The 18,393-nt window shown below is 33.5% G+C and overlaps 2 protein-coding genes across 3 annotated transcripts; both read left to right on the forward strand.

Annotated features, from left to right (window-relative positions):
• The first annotated feature begins 1,934 nt into the window (after positions 1-1,934).
• Positions 1,935-7,816, forward strand: LOC107824131 (beta-xylosidase/alpha-L-arabinofuranosidase 1-like). 2 transcript variants are annotated; one of them, XM_075232495.1, is made up of 7 exons: positions 1,935-2,436; positions 3,224-3,529; positions 3,621-3,790; positions 3,890-3,990; positions 4,638-4,979; positions 6,026-6,439; positions 7,076-7,816. In XM_075232495.1, exons 1-7 carry the CDS (start codon positions 1,957-1,959, stop codon positions 7,690-7,692), a joined length of 2,430 nt encoding a protein of 809 aa, XP_075088596.1. In that variant the 5' UTR covers positions 1,935-1,956; the 3' UTR covers positions 7,693-7,816. The 2 variants fall into 2 exon arrangements, with proteins under 2 accessions (XP_075088596.1, XP_075088597.1); XM_075232496.1 differs by lacking the exon at positions 4,638-4,979 and having other exon boundaries at positions 7,076-7,815.
• Positions 7,817-9,732: 1,916 nt separating this feature from the next.
• Positions 9,733-16,445, forward strand: LOC107824129 (serine/threonine-protein kinase Aurora-3). The gene is made up of 6 exons (XM_016650866.2): positions 9,733-10,001; positions 10,801-11,043; positions 12,181-12,276; positions 15,724-15,938; positions 16,014-16,086; positions 16,195-16,445. Exons 1-6 carry the CDS (start codon positions 9,852-9,854, stop codon positions 16,276-16,278), a joined length of 861 nt encoding a protein of 286 aa, XP_016506352.1. The 5' UTR covers positions 9,733-9,851; the 3' UTR covers positions 16,279-16,445.
• The last annotated feature ends 1,948 nt before the right edge of the window (positions 16,446-18,393 follow it).

An 18,393-nucleotide genomic window follows, 5' to 3' on the forward strand; every position in this document is an offset into this window, starting at 1 on the left:
TATTTCAATGTATCTCGCTGTATTTCCATGTATTTCATTGTATTCATTGTCTTTTTTTATTGTATTTCAATGTATCTCGTTGTATTCCTTGTATTTCATTGTATTCACTATCTCGTTGTATACCATGAATGTATTCATATATTTTTTTAATTAATATAATTTTATGTATTCAGATGTATTATATAATTTCTCTGAAGATTGCTATGTTTTTGGGGTGTTTTTCGGTTGAGAAATTTTTTTATAACTGGAAATATAAATTTGTATGTTATAATTGAGTTTGTTGAGTTATATTAGGAGTCTATTATGTTAATTGATTCACTTTCCATTTAAAAACAGTGTAATCCCCCTGTTTCACACCGTGAATACAGTCGAATACAATAATCTGTCCAGTCGTAATCATATGTTTTACGCCATGAATACAGTCGAATACACTCGAATACAACAACTGATTAGCTGTACTTCCCTGATTCACGCCTATTTTTGCTATTGTATTCATGGATACAATAGCTTAAATACATCTAATATATCTTATAACAACAAAAAACGTATCTACAATCCGTAATATAGCAAATGGTATCTATAGATAACTAATTAGCACAAAAAGATAGTGCTTTATGAAAATTTCTCATACTTTTAAATATACTAGAAAAATCTTAGTCCAATTCTATCCAAGTAGCAAGTTGGGTTGGATTGACCTCATGAGCCAAACTCATTTTGACGACATATTTTTTGTTAGCGATAGTAATTTGAGTTCTATATTTTTTGCTCTTGCATTGACTCTCTCTCTCTCACTCCATCCTATTATTTACTATTTTATTTTATCACATTCTTTCTTATCCATTTTTTAGTTATTAATCTGATAGAATTTTTATAATTAAATATTTTAAAGCTCCAATTCATAGCCCATGCATTAGCCACGGGCTTATCAAATTTCAAACGATTCGTACATATCTTAAGAGAGATGGACTTCATACAATTCAATTCAATCTAGGTGTGTAAAAATTACGGTTGGAAAAAAGATTTTGATGTGTAAAATATCTCCCCCGAAAAAGGGGTGCTTAGAAATGAGATAATGCAGGAATTATGCAAGAAATTGGACTATTATTCCACTTTTAACATAGAAGATAATTTATACAAATTAATAATGCAGTAAATTCTTTAAACAGAAAATATGGAAGTGTAAATTCCACTTTTACTAACTATACACTGCTCTAAAAACTGCTAGCCAAATATCACAATAAAGGATATTACGAATTTGATTAAGGAAAATAAGACGCTGGATATTAATCTAAATAGTCGTCCCCCTAACCATTTAAACTAAAAATAGCCGATGAATATTTAATATACGTATAATCCTTGTTTAATATGTGATTAACCGTGTGTGTGTGTATATATATATATATATGTGTGTGTGTGTGTGTATATATATATATATAATTCATGCATAACAAGTATATAATCGTACATAATCAATGTATACTGGCTAGGAAAAGTATACAGTGAATCCAATTGGCTATTTGTGTCAAAATCCCGATGCTCGAGTACATAATTTTTTTTATCCAATTAAACTTCAAAGAATATGCCGAGTCTCATAAAACCTACTAGTATAATAAAATAAAGCAAACATGCAGAAAATTTTAGGCTTAGTATTAATCGTTGGTCTTAATTAAATTTTTGGCAGTGATTGATTATCACAACATTAATCAAAGATATAATTTTTTTTTTTAAAAAAAATACAGCGTTATCATGTAAAAGATTTCTTAGTTAAATGTTAATCTTGATAACAACATTATCAAATACTAACAGAATGGTAACTCTTAAATACTGGATATTAATCTATCAACGTTTGTATTTTTACTATCACTTATCCAAACTATTATATCATCTATATAAACTCCTCTAAAATCACAATCTTTTCATCAACTTGAAAAAAAACAAAAAAAACAACTAAGAAAAATGGCAAACTTTACCTTTCTTCATTTCTTCACCATTTTAATATTTTCCTTTCTCATTTCAAGAATTTCTGCTAGAAATATTCCATACAATTCTTCAATCACGGCCCTCAATGACCTCACATATAACCAAACTCGACGTGTTTGTGACACGTCGAGGTTTGCAAAGTTGGGTTTGGACATGAATGATTTTGCGTACTGCGACAAGTCCCTTCCCTATGCAGTTAGGGTTAAGGATTTGATTGACAGAATGACGTTGTCTGAAAAAGCGCGACAAATTGGAGATACTGCTTTTGGAGTTGCTAGGATTGGTCTTCCTAAATATGAATGGTGGTCTGAGGCATTACATGGTGTTTCTAACGTTGGACAATATTATAGTTTAGCTTCGTTTTTTGACAAAGTTGTCCCTGGGGCTACAAGTTTTCCTACTGTTATTACTACTACTGCATCATTTAATGAGTCATTGTGGAAAGCAATTGGCCAGGTAAATTAATTAAATCACTTTTCCTTTTGGTTGTTTTGAAACTTTTATTAAATTTTTTTTATTTATAAAAAACAACATTATGTTGACGGCTTAGAAGCGGGAAGTTTATGGTTTCTTAAAACGATCTCAGGTCAGCATACAATAAATACTAGGTTGGCATATATATATATATATATATATATATATATATATATATATATATATATATATATATATATATATATATATATATATTAAGTGCATGCCCTAAATAGGACTCCTTTTTAATTAGTTTGTCACAATACACGGGTTTCTTGTTTATTTATTTTAATTAGTAAAATAATTGGTCAAAAATATTTGTCATTTTAGAAAGCCAATGAAAGCCTAGAAATATACATGTCCAGTTGAGATAGAATATGATTGCGCCACGATGTCTAAGGACACGATCTAATTAGGCATTAATTTTTTTTCAATTGTACAATTTATTCAAAATATCTTACCATTATTGTAATTAATGATTTTCTTACACTGTATGTGCCAATACTTTAAAATATAATAAATAAAAAGAATTGGAGGGAGTATTTTCATAGAGATATATTTACCATGATTTTCTAAAGAATTTGTGTATTAAGCTTTTGATGATTGCATCAGCTGTGGAATTAGCCACCCCTGGTTGCATCAAGGTGGCTGCCTACACCACACATAGGGGTGCGGCCCCTCCCGAATCCTGTGTAAACGCGGGATATTTTATGCACCGAAATATCTTTTTTAAGCTTTTGATGATGTATAACAAAAACTTAATTTGCAGGCAGTTTCAACAGAAGCAAGAGCCATGTTTAACCTAGGACATGCTGGTCTAACATTTTGGAGTCCAAATATTAATGTAGTAAGAGATCCTAGATGGGGAAGAGTTTTAGAAACACCTGGAGAAGATCCTTTTGTTGTTGGAAAATATGCCTCTAATTATGTTAGAGGTTTACAAGATGTCGAGGGAACGGAAAACACTAAAGACTTGAACTCGAGACCTCTGAAAGTTGCCGCGTGTTGCAAACATTATGCAGCTTATGATGTTGATAATTGGCTTGGCGTTGATCGCTACCATTTTGATTCACGGGTAATTATTCGTCTTAAAATTTTAATTTTTTAAGTTTTGATGCACTAAGCTCCTGCTAATTTTTTTTTTTTTTTTTTGTAATTTTGTGAAGGTGACAGAGCAAGATATGATGGAAACATTTCTTAAACCATTTGAAATGTGTGTTAAAGAAGGTGATGTTACAAGTGTAATGTGCTCGTATAATAGGATTAATGGAATTCCAGCATGTGCTGATCCAAAGCTTCTAAAAGGCAAAATTAGAGGAGATTGGGATCTTCATGGGTAATAATTATTAATTAATCAAGATTGATTTGTTCCCAATTTTTTTTTTTTTAATGATTTGTCATAATTTTTTCTTGTTTTACTTTTTATAATTTTTAGGTATATAGTTTCAGATTGTGATTCCATTGAAGTTATGCTTCATGGCCATAAATGGTTAGGAGATGAACCTGAAGATGCTGTTGCACAAGGTCTAAAAGCAGGTAAATTTACCACATTCTTTCGGCGCGGATTCAATTGAAGTCATAGTTTTTAACTCGGACTATGTATATATATAAAGAAAAAAATTACTACATTTTATATATAGAATAAGACTACATTCATTCTGAACCCGAAGTTTGTGGTTTCAACTGAGCTTATTGTATTTGGCTCGAACTAATGTATGCTTATGAAGGAAATAGGCTAACTTTGTAAATATAATAAGATCACACTCATTTTAAACCCTGATTTTGAGGTTTCAACAAAATTCTTTATTTTTTGCTCGAAATATGTATATGTATATGTATATATGTGTGTGTGTGTGTGTGTGTGTGTGTGTGAAGGAAAAAATAAAATTTCTGTGTATAACAAAAATACACTCATTTTGAACATTTCGACTCTAAATTCTGGCGCCTTTGACAGTTACACTCATTTTAAATTTGAAATTAACGGTTTCAAAGAAACTCATTGTCATTGGCTCGAACTTTGTATACATATGAAAGAAAAATTAAATTTTACTTATAATAAAATCACACTCATTTTGAACCTATCGACAATTCGCCTTTGACTCTTTTAGTCCTATTCTTTAATTAGAATTTGTTCTTTTCTAACAAAACATGATATTTACCATTTGCTTTGGCTTATATTTTAGGATTGGATTTGGATTGTGGCAACTACTACACAAATTATGCTGGCAATGCAGTTGTTCAAGGAAAAGTAAAAGAATCAGAAATAGATGAATCTCTCACAAATTTGTATTTTGTGCTAATGAGGCTAGGGTTTTTTGATGGTAGTCCAAAATTTGAAAATCTTGGAAAAGAACAAATTTGTTCTAAGGAAAATATTGAATTAGCAACACAAGCAGCAAGAGAAGGGATTGTTCTTCTTAAAAATGAAGACCAAATTTTGCCTTTGAATTCTAAAAAGGTTAAAACTATTGCTGTTGTTGGACCTCATGCTAATGCCTCAAGTGCCATGATTGGCAATTATGCAGGCAAGAAATTCATAGAAAATAAATTTAAATTTTATTATTTGACCCTCGTCGAATTTTAACTTATATGCATCGATAGTGCAAAGAATTTTTTATATTTTTAGTTATTTTAACATGTTGCAAGTAGTAATATGCCTTATTTTTCAGCTTACTGATCATACTTCTTATAGTGATGATCTGATAGTATAAAATTATTCTACAGTACTATTATTATATAGCATATACAAGTTAAACTTTTTTAAATATATATTTATGCAAGAAGTAATTCAATACCAGTTGCAGAGCTAGGTATCACTAAAGGGGTTCAATAAAATCCCCTTAGAAAAATTATACCGCATGCATAAATAGGGGGAAAATGATTCATATTGGTATATATGAATTTTTGAATTAAAAAATTATTTTTTAAGTCACATGTTCAAATTCTAGGCGTGACATCCTAATATTTTCTTGAATTCCCTTATATATATTACTGCTTCGCTATTGTTCACGACTAATGTTAAATTTTACGCTAATATCAATACATAAACTTGGTTTCAAGACTAACGTTATTCTCTGTTCTTAGACTTCTATTACTATATGTATATTTTTTTTACTTCGATTATCTTACTTATCTGGCTGTTATTACTGTTTCTCTTTCCATTGGTTCTCCACTATTATATCTCTTTTTCAAAATTGTTGTATTTACACTTTTCTTGATCCGAGAGTCTATCGAAAATAACATCTATACCTCCACAAGATAGGGGTAAGCGTACGTACTATCCAGAGGCGAAGCCACATGGTCATAAGCGTGGTCAATTGACTATCCTTTGTTGAAAAATTACACTGTATATATAGGTAAAATATTATATTTTAGAGGTCGATAACACATGTTGAACATCCTTTGTTGGGAATTTTTTCACGTCTTTCAGATTTGAACACCCTTGGGGAAATTCCTAGCTTCGATACTAGGCCACTACCCTCTCCAGACCCCACTTGTGTGATTACACCGTATATGTTATTGTTGTTGTTGGATTCAAGACTAACATTAATTTTTTTGTTACATAATTTAGGTATTCCATGCAAGATTACAACACCAATACATGGATTTTCATTGTATAGCAAAGTGGACTATAAAGCAGGATGTGGAGAAATTTTGTGCAAAAATGAGAGCTTAATATTCCCAGCAATGAAAGCAGCTAAAAAAGCAGATGCAACTGTTTTAATTGTGGGATTAGATTTAAGTGTTGAAGCAGAAAGTTTAGACAGAGTTGATTTATTACTTCCTGGATACCAAACTCAACTAATAAATCAAGTTGCTCAAGTTTCAAAAGGTCCTGTTATTCTTGTAATTATGTCTGCTGGTGGTATTGATATTTCATTTGCCAAAAATAATCCTAAGATTAAAAGTATTATTTGGGCTGGATATCCTGGTGAGGAAGGTGGTCGTGCCATTGCTGATGTTGTTTTTGGAAGTTACAATCCCGGTACGTAAATTATACACTGATTATGTATACTATACTATATGTATATTGTATATTAATATATAAAAATATATATTTTGTCGGCTTTATTTTTGAGATATGCTATACTATGTAGGTTCTTCAACTAAAAAAAACAAAATCAAAATTATGTATTTTTCACTTTACATAATTTATACTCTGATTATGTATACCATGTGTATATTATATGTATATTATTATACTATGTAGTTTTTTTCAACCAAAAAAAAGGTCAAAATTATGTAATTTCATTTTAGAAAATCAAAATTAATGTATTAACTATTTTTTATTCGATTACACCCTTGCTTATGATCGCATTAATTTTTTATTTATTATCTAAAACTTCTTTTCAAGAATTGATTTGACTATACTTTCTTAAAATGAAGAAATTTTATACTATCATTTACAATATAGTTTTACATGTTGCAACATGTCATATATAGTTGATACGCGTGGTTTATTTATTTTTAGTTTTAATTTTCAGTTTTATGCTTCTTATTTTCAAGAAAAACACAACAAGCTAAGCCTTTTCTTTTCTTTTTTTTCGATTTTTTTTTTATATTCAAGAGTTGATGAATTGAATAATAATATTTACCCCTTTATTATTTATGTTTTTTACAGGAGGAAAACTACCATTAACATGGCATGAAAATAGTTATGTGGATATGTTACCAATGACTTCAATGCCATTAAGGCCAATTGACAACTTAGGATACCCTGGTAGAACTTACAAATTTTTCAATGGATCAACTGTTTATCCATTTGGATATGGTCTTAGCTACACGAATTTCACCTACAACTTATTATCAGCACGACAAAAGATCCAAGTAAAACTCAACAAATTCCAGCACTGTCGCGATCTGAACTACACTGCTGGCACTCACGTGCCACCATGTCGTGCAGTGTCAATCGATGACTTGGAATGTGGGGACGATCTGAATTTCGACTTCTCGATTGAAGTAGAGAATATTGGGAAAAAAGATGGAAGTGATGTTTTAATGATTTATTGGATTCCACCTGAAGATATTGCTGAAGCTCCACTTAAACAATTGATTGGTTTTAAGAAGGTTTTTGTGAAAATTGGAGAGAAAAAGAAGGTTGATTTTGTGTTAAATGCTTGCAAAAATTTGGGAATTGTGAATTATAGAGCTTATAATCTTTTGGCTGCTGGTGGACATAATTTTGTTATTGGAAATGGAAAGCTTTCATTTCCGGTTCAAGTTAGTTTTCACCGATGATTACTGAACTTTATTATTTTCATTTTTAGAAATAAAATGATTAGCTTAGAATTAGATTTTTGTTTTTAGTTTAGTGTTATTAGTGTTCTTGAATTAATATTAAGAGAAATTGTTAGCTTGTGAATTAGTTTTTGAGCAATAAAATGTGATTTTTTTCCTTTATCTCCAGCTTATTATTCTGTTAGTTTTTTTTTTTTGAAAGTTTAATTAGTTTCATTTCCATAAAGTATATTCTTTTCTTTTTTAATTTATATCTTTATTTATTCAATCTCTATGACCAAAAAAGGAACTTAAAAAATATCTACAGCACTATATTTTACTGTTCTTCCTGATTAATATGTTATACTCCTATTTAATGTTTTTTTCTCTCTCACCCATTTATTTCGTTAATTGACATGTGGATACTCCACTTATCTTATTAGAAGAAATTAAAAGATTTAATTATTTACCACCACGATGAAATTTTACACTTGATTAGACGTAGCCCCCATTATATCAAATTCTCCAAAAAAAATTAATTCCTATTTCGTATGTTAATAACTTAATATACCTAATCATCTATATATTCCTACTGAAGTAAAGATGCGGTATATGTCGCAGCCTTCTTAAACAAAATGAACGAAGGCCCAAGGACTATAATTGGTATACTATCCAAAGACAGAATAGAAAAATACAAATAAGAGAGGCTTTCCCATAGCTTTCTTCCCCTCTTCCCTCAAAGCGTGCTCTTTCATCCATGCGCATGGTTCTTACTTTCATTTCCCCCTTCCTCACGTAGGAGCGCATCTTGTTTTCAAATTAGATGAGTTGTAGATGAGTCGGTTCGATCACCCCACATATCGAAAGTTGTTATCGGCCAATTATTGCAACATGCTACCAACAACTGCAACTTCATCGAGGCATATAATGCAAATTCAAAAGACAAAAAAGTCCAAAATTTGTTTGCCATTTGTGATAGCGGCTATGGATTATATTCTTGATAAGTGAGCTCCAAGTTGCTATCAAATCATTAGTTAAAAAGATTTCAATGCCTTGAAAAATTCACTTTCTAAGTGTCCAAATTTATAAGCAATAGTCAGAATGTATTTGGTCACAAGCCAGGGTTGTACGCATGACTTTTTATAAGCGGTGTCGAAATTTAAAGTGGTGAACAAATTACTACAACAAATCTGGGAGATAAGAAGTAGAGAAGAGCAACACCACCAAACCCCGTCACTTAGAGATGAAAACTTTTTCGTAGTTATGGTTTAAAATTCATTTATCTTATTCTAAAGTAATTACTTTTTAGAAGTTAAATAGTATTTCATTGTCAGTTATGGTGTCACGGAAGAGGACACCGTTCTATTTTTCAAACAAAAGAGGCTTAAAAGAAAAAGAAAAAAAAAGCAAAAGAAACACATACGAAGTATTCAAACCGCAGACCTCGACGTTGCAAGTGAGGCGCTTGACCATCAGACCAGGCACTATCTTTTCTTCAGCAGTGTCATACGATTTATATGTATACCTTTTGCACAATGTTTATATGTGTAATAACTAAAGCTTTCCAGCGAAGCGGTGTGCATCCGCCCCTGGTCACAAGATAACTCCTGAATTGCTCGACATGAGTAGGAAATAACTAGATCTTATATTAATAACAAATATTGCTGAATGTCTTATTCAAAAATAAATATTTTAATTAATTTTTTATAAATTATTTTTTCCTTTCTTACAACAAATTCTTCTTATTTTTGCCTTTGCTAATGTATTTTTCTTTTTCCTTCTAAAACCTCACATTTATTTATTCTTTTCAGAAAAGCTTTTTTTAAATAATTTTTATTGCAGAATGGTACCATTAAAATGTATCTTTCTTTTCCAAATCAAGAGTTAGTTCAAAAACTACTTTTTAAAATTATAAAAATGATTCGAAAAAGAAAAGTGTTTTTTTCCTTAAAAATGAAGAAAAATGGGTTGAAAATAAAAATAAAAATAAAAATAAATAAATATAGCATAACTCAGCTCAGCCGATGAAAAGGAAAAAAAAAGATAATATCTCAGCTCAGCCCGAAAAGGAAATGGATTCTGACCCGATTCGCGAAATGATACTAGAAATTTGACACCCTATTCCCTCCATAAACCCATTTGAATTACAAATCCCTTCTTCTCCAAATTACTTTGCAAAAATGGCTACCAAAACTCAAATTCAGCCTCCAAAACCCCCAAAACAACCACCAAAATGTCCACAAAAACAATGGTCGCTCGACGATTTCGAAATCGGAAAACCGCTCGGCAAAGGCAAATTCGGTCGTGTTTACCTTGCTCGTGAAGTTAAGGTAATTTCAAATCCATATTTTCTATATACTCAAATTTACACATATGTGCATTATATTACTATTGCATAAGATATTTCTAGTATCTAATTTTATAATAGGGAAATATGCACTTTTAGACTCTGAAATAGTGAGAAATTCTGATTTTGATCATTGTCATATTTGGTTAAGCACATTTAATTATCAATTAATGAACATGAGTAAATTTGATCATTCTGCTTGTGAATCTTCACTAAATTTAAACGAATTTTTAACTATTAAATCATCTAATTATCCATGTCTTATGTTATATTTGTATTGCTACTCCTATGTGTGAGCTCGCCTATATTGTTGATCCCAAACCCGGGCTTAGGAGGAGGGTTGTGGTAGGTTGGCAGCCAGCTCAAAACTTGCCAATTCATGATGAATCCTCATAATACAATGATGTTGACTTGTTTGGGACTGAGGCATAGTAGTAATGGTAGTAGTTGTTGTATAGTTCTAAAAATAATCTAAGTATAACATATTTTCTATATAAAGGGACCAACGGCATACTATAATTTAATTAATTCAGAGTTAAATGTGCTCAGTTAAAAAACACAAGGACCAAAATATGGATGAATTATTTGATTTGATGAAAATATATATGTACATCAAATGTTGCTCTAGTTCTAATATTAGTAAATAAGGCCTTGGGAAATTATTTCTCGACTACTTAATTCGTATTTCAGCTTTTATTGTCAAATGTGCATTATACTATTTATAAGAAAAAGAAGAAGAGGGTTTTGATGATCTTGAATTTTGTGGAACATGGGCGGAGCAGACTGGGTTTATAGTGGCATTGAAGGTGATATTCAAGGAGCAAATAGAGAAATACAGGCTGCACCACCAACTGAAGAGGGAAATGGAGATTCAAACGAGTCTTCGGCACCCAAATGTATTGAGGCTATATGGCTGGTTCCACGATGAGGAGCGGATTTTCTTGATTTTGGAGTACGCTCACGGCGGTGAGCTCTACCGGGAGCTTAGGAAGACTGGTCGCCTGCCTGAGAAACAAGCCGCCATGGTATGTCATACCGTACTTTCTCCCTCCCCCTCCCGACCATATATAAAACACGAATTGGAAACAAAGCACACATTTCATTTGCTGGCTTATAATTTATTTCTGTACTTTATTTAATTTGTCATAAACATATATTCATAACCTCTGCTTAGCAAAAGATTCGACACGATGTGTTAAAAAGATCTATATAGGCGATACATATGAGGATATATTCTAGACATTAGCACATTTATTGTAGGTCCTATGCTTTCTAGGAGAGGTTTAGTTTTTGAGAAATATATATTTTTAGCCGCTCCTAAAATAATAGCTGACAAAATGTATATTTTTTTTGTATATATGTGTATTATATACATATATATTCATAATGAATATAATTAGTTTCGGTCGACCGGCCAATTTTGTATTTTGTCCTTAGTTTTTTGGAGATGTATACGTTTAGAAAATATACGGAATTTAATACTTATCATTTGTATTTGCATAATATTGGCATGAGATGAGTTTAAATAGAGAAAAGTGATCAGTGAGAATTCATAGAGCTGATCCCAGCTTGTTTGGGACTGAGGCGTTAGTGTTGTATATATATTTATAACCTCTAGTGTTAGAGAACTCTAGATTACTGAATATAGGAATAAGACGGGTCCAAATGGAGCAAAATGGACACCGAGAATTCACATTGTCGTCCCAACTAGCTACGGATTGAAAATGAGGCATAAGTTTTTGTGTAGCCGTGAGCTATAAATTGTGTCAATAAGAACTGATTCTCTCTCCCCCTAACCCAAACAAAGAGGATAGAGATTCAGTGTTTTCCTTATCTATTTTCTGCCATGTAAGTAAAATCTTGTAGTAGTTTCTTTGAAAGATGTTTGCAGTTTTGGGTTGAATTTTCATCAGCTTCTGGTTTTCCTCTTCATGGTGCCTTGCTTGTGTTATTTCCTCTGTAGTTAATGTTGAACAGTTAAGTAATATTATTTTCTTGTGCTTGCTGTTTTTTTCACTCCAGCATTTATCTGAAGATCATTTATATAATTGTTGAACGCATTGTTATATTTCGGCAGAGAACGTTATTGTTAGTTTTCAACTTCTTTCTTGTTGCTTTAGGTTATTCTTTGACTTTTGATGCTTTGGTTTGTTCTGGTGTAGTATATCGCAAGTCTTACACAAGCGCTGGCGTATTGTCATGAGAAGCATGTCATTCACAGGGACATAAAGCCAGAAAACCTGTTACTTGATCATGAGGTAATATCTTGATAACTAACAGTCTTCCTTTGCCACGGGTGCCAAGTTTTGTTAACACCATTTCCTAGAACAAGAAAAAAGAACATTGTATATGGCTAATTTGAAAGTTATGTATTTGTCTTCTTATCGGAGAAAACAGTCTGGCTCTGGGCAGTCCACCTTTTTATGTTTCAACGGTGAAATGCAAAACAATTTTGAGGAGGAAAATACAGAGCAACTTTAATTTCCTATTTTTGTTTAGAGATAACAGTGGAATAGAAGGAAGTTCTCACTGTTCCCTCTTGTTGATGGCCTAAATTCTTTTCTAACCGCTCAGAATGGCCTTAGTCGCTGAATTCTAAAGCTGGGGATTGGCATGTAAATAACTTACTTTCATTTTGTTGATTTGTTCTTGCTACTGTGGTTAACAAAATAATAAGACTCCTTGAACTTTTCCTATTGTTACCTAAACACTTTGCTACAGATGCACATACAATTACAGCTAAGAATACTAGAATACAATTCATTATGCTCTCTATAGCTGAAGTTCGGCATGTAGAAAATGTATATCGTTCATCATGTTTCTTGCGTTAACATGTACTGTACTAAATTACAGTCAAACCTCTCTATAACAACCTCGTTTATTCCGAATATTTTTGGATGGTATAACGAAGTGCTGTTATATAGGACATATATTATAACATAACGTGAAATTTGGTTCCGAAAAAGCTTGGCTTTTATAGTGAAGTGTTGTTATATAGGGATGTTGTTATAGAGAGGTCTGACTGGACATGAATTTTTGGTTTGAATTAATTACAAGAGAAGTCTTTTCCTTTTTTCAAATTGGTTAGTCCTTCCAATTTTGTAGCTGGGTCATTTTTCTTTCTTCTCTTCATGAGCCAAGGGCTCCCGATATTATTGGGGAAACGATGCCCGCCCCATTTTGAAATTCCAAGTCAACCATGCGAGCGATCATTATTACTATCTGTCTATCCACATTAGTGACCAGTCTTTCCTGTATGAATTGCCATCATTGTCTCTGTCATAATCTCAGAGGTTGATTGTTTCACTGCTGTCGGATATCCTCTGATGTTTCTTAGAGACCTTCATAGGTCCCTGATGTTGAGAGACCTTTGATCTAACCAGATAATAGGTATTATCCTTCATCTCTGCCTTTCCGGTAAAATTCAGTCAGCTTATGTATTTGATGAAAACTAAAGGCAGAATAGCCTGGGAGACACTTGTACTAGTTTCGGATTGTCATCCCGGTCCCTATACTCCATAAAGTTTCATCCAAACACCTCAACTTAATTAAAGTAAGACTTAACGTTGACCGAGCCTATGTGGCATTGATATGGCTGAAGTGGACAAAATGAGTGATTTACACGCACATTCGGTGCGTGAGCTGACGATCTTTCCTTATTAAAAAAATAAAAATCAAAAAATAAATAAATAAAAGAAATACTAATATAGTTCCCTCCACCCTTCATATCTACCTCCCCCTTCGTGCCCCCCCGGCCTCTTCTCTTCTTCTTCAGATCCCTTCCTCCTTAGTTCTGCACATAGCAGGTTGTTGTACCAATCTAAGGTATTCTGGCCAGTAAATCATTTATTGCAGTCCATATAGTTAACAACTCGATTTGTTGTGCTGAGAAAACAGACATTCCCTTCGTAATGCCTACCTTTGTCTGTGAAGCACGGACATTTCTGTTACACATCTATTTACTTTTTCCAATTTTGTTTTCGAAATTATGGAGATGTATGCATAATTATGATCTGAAAGTAAAAGTAAGGGCAGAGAAAGTTGTATTTGTAAATTCTTGTATAGTTTTTAAATCGGAGCCAAGCCAGAGTCTAAAGGAAGGCAACCGGGGCATTATTCGGCAAACAATTAGAAAAACCAAAAAGAGATTGGCAATTGGCAGCGATCAATCTCTTCCCCTTTTTCTTCATCTTTCTTCATCCCTTCTTCCATTAATTTCTTCTTCCATCATGTCATCTTCACCTTCTCTGTGGCTCCTTCATTTTTTCCGGTGGTTTAAGCTTTTAAATTTTTTCACAGCACTTCCAAATTAGGGTAGAGGAATAAGTCAAAATTCAAAAGAATTAATTCTCTGCTCATGTATTTTTCAAGGATAGATAATTTTCTTTAAAAGAGGAGCGAAGGAGGTGATGGTACTCATGGTGGAGGAGCCATGGGAGGTGAGTTATTCTTTTAAGAAGGTTGAGTGAGTGGGTTTGAAGAAGGGAGGAGGGTTTTCTTTAATTTTAATTTTTTGCTTTTCTTTTTTTATTTTTTATTTATGAAATTAAAATTTTGTTAAATAATATTATTTTGGCATAGAATCTGATGTGGATGCTGATTTGTCATCCACATCAAGCAAGTGAGCATCACACGATTCCGAAGGGGTTTAAAAGTCTTATTTTGATTAAGTTGAGGTATTTGGATGAAACTTTATGGAGTGTAGGAACCGAGATGACAAGTACAAGTGTCTCCTAAGCTATTCTGCCAAAAAAAGCAGTGAGCTTCTTGGAGTGTTGATACTTTCAGTCTGGTGCAAACCTTGACCCGTTAGTTGCCTAGTCGTCTTTTATTCCTGCTCCCTGATCGAATCAGCCTCCAGAACAAGCCTTCAGAAGCTCTTCTTCTGTTCAGTCTCGTTTCCAATATGTCATGGCCTCTCTTTCTGTGGTTGCATTTTCTGTTAATTGACAAGGCAGGAAATGCGGCTTTTTAGGATATCATGCCAAAAGCCATAATCTTCTTTAATATGTTATCTGGCTACCGCTCTATAGAATTCTTTCAGTTGCATGTCATGTATCTGTGCAACTAGGCTCCAGTAAAATAGTAACCACTGATTCTTTACTATGACTTTCGGCTATAGTTGGAAACGTGTGAACCTCATTCTACATGTGACTGTCAGAATGATGATCATTTGAGCTTGCACCACCTTTAAGTGTACTCCATTTTTCTCGTTTTGTGTGACGTATTTTCGCCCGTCTTGAAAACAAAAATAAAAATTTGTCTAGATCGTAGAGTTCACTATCTTCAAAGATTGCTAATTTATTTAACTAATTTTAAACTTGAAGTGATGTCATTGCATCATTTTCAGGTCTTTCAACCATTATTTCATAGGGTGTTCATTGAACTCTAATATATTAGCTGATTCAAATGTTCTTTTTCCTTTGGAAAGTCAACTACAGTAATGACAATCGGGAATGGAGTATATCTGTAGGTGTTTATAATAAGACTATATATAATGGAGTGCTTAGGATGGACCTAGTAAGATTATGTATATAATGTAGCGCTTGGGGTCGGCCCGCTAACTTATTGAAGTTATTTTATGGAAGTCCCAATTAAAACTGGATTTTGTTGTCCAACAACTGCAGCTAATTCCAGCCTGAGAAAACATTGACACACTGCATAGCCAGAGTAAAGTATTAATTAGATTATCACATGAAATGTAGGGCCGCTTGAAGATTGCAGACTTTGGGTGGTCTGTACAATCTAAAAGCAAGAGACATACAATGTGCGGAACTCTAGACTATCTAGCACCAGAAATGGTGGAGAAGAAAGCTCATGATTATGCAGTTGACAATTGGACTCTGGGGGTTCTTTGCTATGAGTTTTTATATGGTGGGCCTCCATTTGAGGCCGAGAGACAGAACGACACATTCAGAAGGTAAGGATTGGTCTGCTTCTGTCATCTTGTAACTTTTACAGGAAAATCAAGATGTACTAACTTAAAGTAATACAGAATTGTGAAGGTAGACCTCAGCTTCCCCCCAACACCTGAAGTGTCTGCCGATGCTAAGAATCTCATTAGCCAGGTAAATTGATTAGTACTTGTCTATGCTTTAGTTCTGTAAGAAGAAACAATGACTTGCAATAGCTTGCACTCCTTTACTCTAATGATCGTTTACCTTTTCCCTTTGCAGCTTCTTGTGAAGGACTCTTCGAAAAGGCTCTCCCTTCGAAAGATCATGGAGCACCCTTGGATAATTAAGAATGTCACTGGTTAGTTGAAGCGCGGTGTAGTGAAAGTAGCAGATCCCACAATGTTATTCGCCTTCTGGTGTTTTGACTCTTTTTCCTATTACGTATGAAATGTAATCATCTTGATTTCAATAGTTTGTATCAGATGGACTGTGAAGATTTGTTGGTGGACATTGATATAGTTTCCTAGAAATAGTTGTGTATTCTATCTATCCAAGCCATGGTAGATAGAGTTTTACCTGGTGTTTGTTGCTGGTAAGAGGTGGCAGGTACCTTCTGGAATTAGTCGAGGTATGTGCAAGTTGAGTCAGACACCACCATTATCGGGAGAAAAAAAAAAGAAATAGTTGTGTATCGTTTGCGTGACTTTCCTGGATGTTCTATTAATTTCAAACCTCAGTTTATCATCTTCCTTATCCATTTTTTTGTGTGTAAATAGAGGTGTCAAATGGGTGGGTTGAGTCAGTTTTGGGCGGGCCAAAATGGGTTGAGTTAATAATTGGGCCGGTCAAATGACCCGATCAAAAGTTACTTGGGTTAAGATGGGTTGGATCAAGATGGACTAAAATTCGGGTCATAACCCAACCTGCCCGACTCTTACTAAGCTTTAATTAATGTGTTATTTTCTTATAAATTATATAATTACTAAATAAAACTTTTCTATGGTCATAGGGTACACTAGAAAACACATATCTCCAAGGTGTATGATCAAGGTAAACTTGCAGAAAGCTTATGATTCAGTAGAATGGTACTTCATCGAACAAATGCTTAAAGAACTTGGTTTTTCCGGGAAAATGATATTATGGATCATGACATGTATAAACTCAGTTAGTTACACTTTCTTGATTAATGGGGGTCTGTCAGATACATTGAAGGCAAGGAGGGGTTTGAGACAGGGTAATCCTATGTCTCCTTACATTTTTGTGTTGCTTATGGAATATTTAAACAGGTGCTTGGGTACATTGAAGGATGAGCCTGAGTTTAATTTTCACCCGAGATGCCAGAAGTTGGGAATCACGCACCTTTGCTTTGCAGATGATTTGCTACTGTTTGCTAGGGGAGATACCAAGTCAGTCCAGATGCTTAGGGATAGATTTGCCCTATTCTCTGAGGCTTCTGGGCTAAAAGCAAATCTAAACAAAAGTCAAGTCTATTTTGGAGGGGTAGATGAGGATACAAGAATGAATATTCTGAACTTGCTGGGGTATGAGATGGGGGAATTGCCGTTCAATCTTGGAGTTCCTTTGTCGACTAAAAGACTCACAGCTATACAATGCTGGCCATTGGTGGATAAGATTACATCTAGAATTACTTCTTGGATGGCTAAAGCTTGTCATATGCAGGGAGGCTGCAGCTCATCAAAGCTGTCTTATTTGGGGTTCAAGCATACTGGTCACAGTTATTTCTTCTGCCTCAGAAAGTAATTAAACTGATTGAGGCTACATGTAGAAGTTACTTGTGGACAGGTGAAGCCACTATCTCTAGAAGAGCCTTAGTAGCATGGGAGAAAATCTGTTTACCTAAAGGAGCAGGAGGACTAAATATTCTTAACTTAAGGATATGGAACCAGGCTACTATATGCAAGTTGTTTTGGGTTCTAAGCCAACACAAGGAGAAATTATGGATCACATGGATACATACATACTATATAAAGAAACTAGATCTATTCACTATGGTGGTGCCAAATAAGGCTTCATGGATGGTTAGGAAAATAATGAATATGAGAAAGAATTGGCAAAAACTAAGTACTTGTTCTCAGCTAACTAAGAGGGAAAAGTTTTCAGATTATAGCTGCTATAAAACTTTGAAAGGTACAATAGTAAATGTTCCTTGGAAGAACTTGACTTGCCACAATGCTGCTGCTCCTAAACAAGTATTCATTCTATGGCTTGTATTGCTTGGTAAACTAAGAACCAAAGATGTCCTACTGAGTTGGGGCATTAGTGTGGATAGTATATGTATGTTATGTAACTCCTACCCAGAAACCTCTTCACATATCTTTTTTGAATGTCCTTACTCAAGATCAATCTGGCAGGATGTGCTAAGTTGGATGAAGTGGCAAAGAACCATATGAAACTGGGAATTGGAGTGGCGATGAGTTTCTAAGATAGCTAAAAGAAGAACTGCACCACGTGTTCTGC

This window comes from Nicotiana tabacum, chromosome 16, assembly GCF_000715075.1.
Source record: "Nicotiana tabacum cultivar K326 chromosome 16, ASM71507v2, whole genome shotgun sequence".
Classification (NCBI taxonomy): Eukaryota; Viridiplantae; Streptophyta; class Magnoliopsida; order Solanales; family Solanaceae; genus Nicotiana; species Nicotiana tabacum.

Excerpts from the sequence above, each read along its gene's own strand:
- LOC107824131 (XM_075232495.1), top strand. The coding sequence starts at position 1,957 with ATGGCAAACTTTACCTTTCTTCATTTCTTCACCATTTTAATATTTTCC. Across the intron at positions 3,791-3,889 it reads GGAGATTGGGATCTTCATGG|GTATATAGTTTCAGATTGTG; the intron begins GTAATAATTATT and ends TATAATTTTTAG. Across the intron at positions 6,440-7,075 it reads TTTTGGAAGTTACAATCCCG|GAGGAAAACTACCATTAACA; the intron begins GTACGTAAATTA and ends TGTTTTTTACAG.
- LOC107824129 (XM_016650866.2), top strand. The coding sequence starts at position 9,852 with ATGGCTACCAAAACTCAAATTCAGCCTCCAAAACCCCCAAAACAACCA. Across the intron at positions 15,939-16,013 it reads CAGAACGACACATTCAGAAG|AATTGTGAAGGTAGACCTCA; the intron begins GTAAGGATTGGT and ends AAAGTAATACAG. Across the intron at positions 16,087-16,194 it reads CTAAGAATCTCATTAGCCAG|CTTCTTGTGAAGGACTCTTC; the intron begins GTAAATTGATTA and ends TTCCCTTTGCAG.